Below are 4,718 nucleotides of genomic sequence, written 5' to 3'. Positions count from 1 at the left end.
GGTTTTGCACTCGAATTAGCGATCAGCCACCATCTGAACCTACCTGTTAAAGTGGCATGTGTTGTATCTGAGCAAAAAGGCGCGTGAGAATTGACAACTCAACCGAAACGTTGAATAACCATTCTAGACGAACATGTGGTCAAGTATTTGGAGGCAAAATTCGATTTCAAAGCAAAAGGAATTAGGAAAAGGATTAGCCTGCCAGATAGCTTATAGCTATTACCTAGTAAAGGGAGGTTAAGAAACGAATGCGATGCGTTCGCTGCAATTTTGCCTTCAATCTGCTATTGATACGAAAGGTTTGGGATGCACAGGGATGGAAGGGAAACGGAATATATCATACTTCTCGCCTAAACTGACCAAATTGGGGGAGACTATCTCTGAACATCCGCTTGGCGGATTTCCAACCCAAAAGAGACTTAGAACTCCACTTTCACTTGCGTTTATTGCGTCTTCAACGTAAATCCCATGTAAATCGAAAGAACAGTTTCAAGGCACTATTTTTATACAAACAGTTCTGAAATCATTTCATAAGCTAAGCGAATACTAAATGTTACCCAAGCGTTCGAATAACTAAAAATAACTTGTAAAGTATGTGATCACGTGTCTTAATTGTCTTATTGCAAGGTACAACTGAAGAAAATACTCGAAGTTCGGTTTAGAAATGCAAATAAGATTTCCCGCCACGTCTACAGTTTAAGATAACTTTAGGAGTTATTAGTTTTCCACAATTTTACTTGAGATCATACGATCCCACTTTACAGTAACTGAACAACAGTACTTTGACTAAGTCTTACAACTAAACAATCACTCGTTTTCAGTATTTTTAACTGGACCACCATGAGGATTCGATTTAGTGCCCTCGTTTCATTAGGCGCCTCCTCTCTAGTAAGCGCCCTCCTCGAATTCGATTTTGTCAATAAGCGCCCCTATTTTAAAATGCGCCCCTGTTGCATAAGGACCCTCACTTCAGTGAGCGCCCCTATTCTGTTTCAAGAGTACATTCCCTACCATTATTTTGCCAATAATCGCTGTACATTTGTGAATTTTAAAGTTTCTGGTATTGTTCCTTTAGTAAGTAAAGATCAAAGCTTTTTTTCGCACATTCTGCCATTTCTAAAAAAGAAATGAGTGTGGCGCCCTGTTTCGAATAAGCGCCCTGTTTCGAATAAGCGCCCTGTCTCTAATAAGCGCCCTGTCTCTAATAAGCGCCCTGTCTCTAATAAGCGCCCTGTCTCTAATAAGCGCCCTGTCTCTAATAAGCGCCCTGATAAGCGCCCTGTCTCTAATAAGCGCCCTGTCTCGAATAAGCGCCCTGTCTCTAATAAGCGCCCTGTTTCGAATAAGCGCCCTGTTTCGAATAAGCGCCCTGTTTCGAATAAGCGCCCTACCTTGAGGTACCAAAGTAAATAAGCGGCCCGGGCGCTAAATCGAATCTTAACGTGATAACGTGTGAAATTACGATCTATTGTAATATCACTGAGTAACCTAATTCTTCCCTATTCGAGTGCGGTCAACGGCCATTTGCTCAGGAAATTGGCGCGAATAGGTCTTACTTGTTTTGGACAAGTATTTCTATACTACTTCTATTAAGTTGAATAAACCAAAAAGCATTAGAATGAAGCTGTCTCCATTACGATCAAGTGAAGGGTTTAGCGTAAAATGTTAAGAAAGGAGAAAAAGCAAAACCTTTCACGAGTAATTAAAGAAATAAGTCCATAACGAGAACTTAATCACACACATCTTCGATGGTTAAGCATTGCCAGCAATGGGCCTTTTTTCCGTACTTTTGCCTCTTCTACAGCTTATAAATAATGCATTTTTTTTCGCGTTTCATCGCCATAGCATAGTAAAATGGCGTAATAGTGGATTGACGGGAAGGTTACTTTTTTGATGATGATGATGACAAATACAGACTTTTAAACAGCTCGCAGTTCACATCACTTCTATCATTTTTCATTTTGATGTGATATTCGGCCTGGATAGTCCTAACTTGATACAAATGTCGTTACAATGCGGATGCATCTCCTTCCAAAAACTGTCAATGCCACGCTGACTTAAATTCCCTGTTCCAAAACACTGGTATCGCACCGAGTGAATCTGAGGGTCGGTGAGAAATGTGCACTTTGCTTTGTCAGAGGTATCTGGAGTCCAACCTTGAATGTCGACGATCACCAGCTGCTGGTTTGATTCTTTGTATGTGAAGTGACTGAATGCCAACACTACGTCGGACATGTCGTCTTCTCTTCTTACAAAGCCAAAGTTGTTGGTGAGTTTGACGAATTCCCCTGCCATGTAGGGTTCCACGTTATATACGGCACCACTGACGGAGCCACACACGTCAACAAGTTGAAGTAACACTACAGGAAGGAACTGAATATCGCCCACATTCAAAGCTAGGAATGATAGGAATATAAACGTTAATTAAGGTTTTTGGTTTCTAAACACGAGGATAAGCTTACTTTGTAAATGTACGGTCGACTCAGTTAAAAGTTATACCCACGGCAAAGTTCATACAGCGTTTATGTTTACTAAGAAATTATTCTGTGAAAGACAAACTGTGTTGTACATTACTTCCATTTCTTAGTCTTGCGCCGCAATGAACCCCAGCTGAACGAAACACCTAAGTCCTTCGAAGTTACATTCTTCTGAAAGGTAGTGAGGTATTAAAATTGGGGAATATAGTAGTTGTCCCGGATATTCCCCAAATTTTCCAAGGCATATTCAGTCATGTGACACGTTACGACCAATCGCACAAGGGTCAAAACATTTGACGGGTTATTATTAACAGCTGTTAACAACATCTTAACTCTATAATGACAAAAGCTATCAGCATGTCTCGAAGAAAACAGTTAATTCTATTTCCCGAGAATCTTAAGGTCCTTCCACTGACCTGAGTGATTTGACAGCGGATCATTAGATCCATGATCCGCCATGTCCTATTCGACAATGGACCTGAAATTAGCCATTGTGCACAATGGGTTTTGCTTTAAACGTGATGGGTACGTCATTTTCAAGCACCGACCATATCTTCACACCAAATCCAAATAAAAGCTTTTGTCTCTTGTAATACAAATAATAGATTTCCGCGGTTAATTTCGCCGAAACTGCATACAACACCAATTCCCATTATTCTGTACGCTAACCCTATGAATCGCCAAAAAAGTCAACGAATCGGAACCCAAAAGTAATTTTATGACCATGTGACTGTTATAATGATAGACATATTTCCAATAGGGGACCAAAAAAATTTTTGTCTGGTAAGCCCATAAATGGCGACATCCTCCTTAAACAGCAGTGCAAATCGCGCAATGTGTCGCAAGGTTGAAAGTATAAAACGCATAAAAGAGAATACATTATAGATTTGATTAAACTCAAATTTGCGCACAAGAGTATTATTGAGTATCTGTATCACACCTGCAAGATATAGCTGTTGGTTGAACAGTGTGACGTAATGACGAGCTGTCATCTGACAAATAACATCCTGTTGATACTGTTTGATATCTCTGGGCTTCTTATAACACTTTGCCACATACCTGAAATAAGATTACCAGTATATTGTTGAAACAACTCACCAATATTACTCCGTTAAATAGCATCTTATAAATTTGGTCAATCAATAAAGCACCCCTAACCGGTAGTTTTCTTGTTGTTGCCAATACCATAACATTCCAATCAATCCAGTCTCATACAAATCTTCGACCAAATCTCAGACAATATGTTTAGTTAATGGCAAAAAAAATCATAACTTAAAATTCATGATTAGCTCACACTGTTTGAATGAACTTTAGTAGTGATCGTTCTTTAAGATGCCCTCGAGAAGCCATTTTATCCACAGTATTAACTTAATAATAGGTGTGTAACTTCCAACAAAACTTCTGGCAATGGTCCAGTTTTTCATTAATAAAAAATCAAAGCCTCTGTCTGAGCTCAAACAGACTCTGTAACAAGATGCAACTTGAGAAAAATAGTCGCTGCAAACTTCGAGGAAAAAAGTTACTAGAAAAATATTTCCATCCTCCAACTGGGATAAAAAAGATCGTGATAAACTTAAAGAAAATGGTATTGATAATAACAAAAATGATAATAACAACAATAAAAACTATAAAAGTGTCTTTCAGTTTGAAATTCGACTGCAAGTTCACCGAGACATGCTGAAAGAAGTACCTTACCCTGCCAAAGGATCTTCTTGATCAACAAATTCAACCATATACGCATTTCTCTGTGCTCCCTCTTTGCCTTCCTCCAACTCGAGTAAATCTCCAACATATGCCAACGTCTTTTCCCCTTTCCATTCACTCCGATGGTAGTCATATCTCCAAACAATAGCGGCTACAAAAAAAAAAAAAAAAAAAAAAAAAGAAAACCCTCGGTTAACAAGTACTTTTGACCAGAGAAAAATTACTATAATCCTTAATCATCATTCTTTTAAACATAAAGGGGACGCTGCGCTGAAGGATTCAACCCACTAACGCACATCCGTAAGGTACCCATCGATAAATTATCTTTTCCAGGAAATACCCTTACATTACTATCATCTCAAAATTCTTATCGTTCTATATTGACTCCTAGATACCTAGAAAGACCTTTCACATCATCCAAACGGCAGTTTTCCTTGGACGTTACTATACCGCAACGTAATTCATCATACCACTATTCTGAAAAGAGGACCCTCTCGAAGAGGCACAACCCCGCACAGGCCATTATTGAATATACTC

General features: G+C 39.0%; 1 protein-coding gene across 5 annotated transcripts in view; it reads right to left on the bottom strand.

The window, feature by feature from the left end:
* Positions 1-426: 426 nt before the first annotated feature.
* The window catches only part of LOC113679882 (uncharacterized), a 26,645-nt gene continuing 22,353 nt past the window's right edge, over positions 427-4,718 (bottom strand). For 3 of the 5 annotated variants that reach the window (XM_089184520.1, XM_027196855.2, XM_089184519.1), the window contains exons 9-11: positions 4,173-4,332; positions 3,418-3,536; positions 427-2,396 (exon numbers count right to left, since the gene is read on the bottom strand). In XM_089184520.1, the coding sequence (XP_089040646.1) occupies positions 1,957-2,396; positions 3,418-3,536; positions 4,173-4,332 (719 nt within the window). In that variant the 3' untranslated portion in view covers positions 427-1,956. Of the gene's footprint in view, positions 2,397-2,893; positions 3,064-3,417; positions 3,537-4,172; positions 4,333-4,718 lie in introns of all 5 variants that reach the window. The other 2 variants (XM_089184521.1, XR_016180334.1) reach the window with 2 other exon arrangements.

Source organism: Pocillopora damicornis, chromosome 10 (genome assembly GCF_964200805.1).
Source record: "Pocillopora damicornis chromosome 10, jaPocDami1.2, whole genome shotgun sequence".
Taxonomy (NCBI): Eukaryota; Metazoa; Cnidaria; class Anthozoa; order Scleractinia; family Pocilloporidae; genus Pocillopora; species Pocillopora damicornis.
Note: the sequence above shows the minus strand (reverse complement) of the source record. Positions and strands in the feature narration are given on the sequence as shown.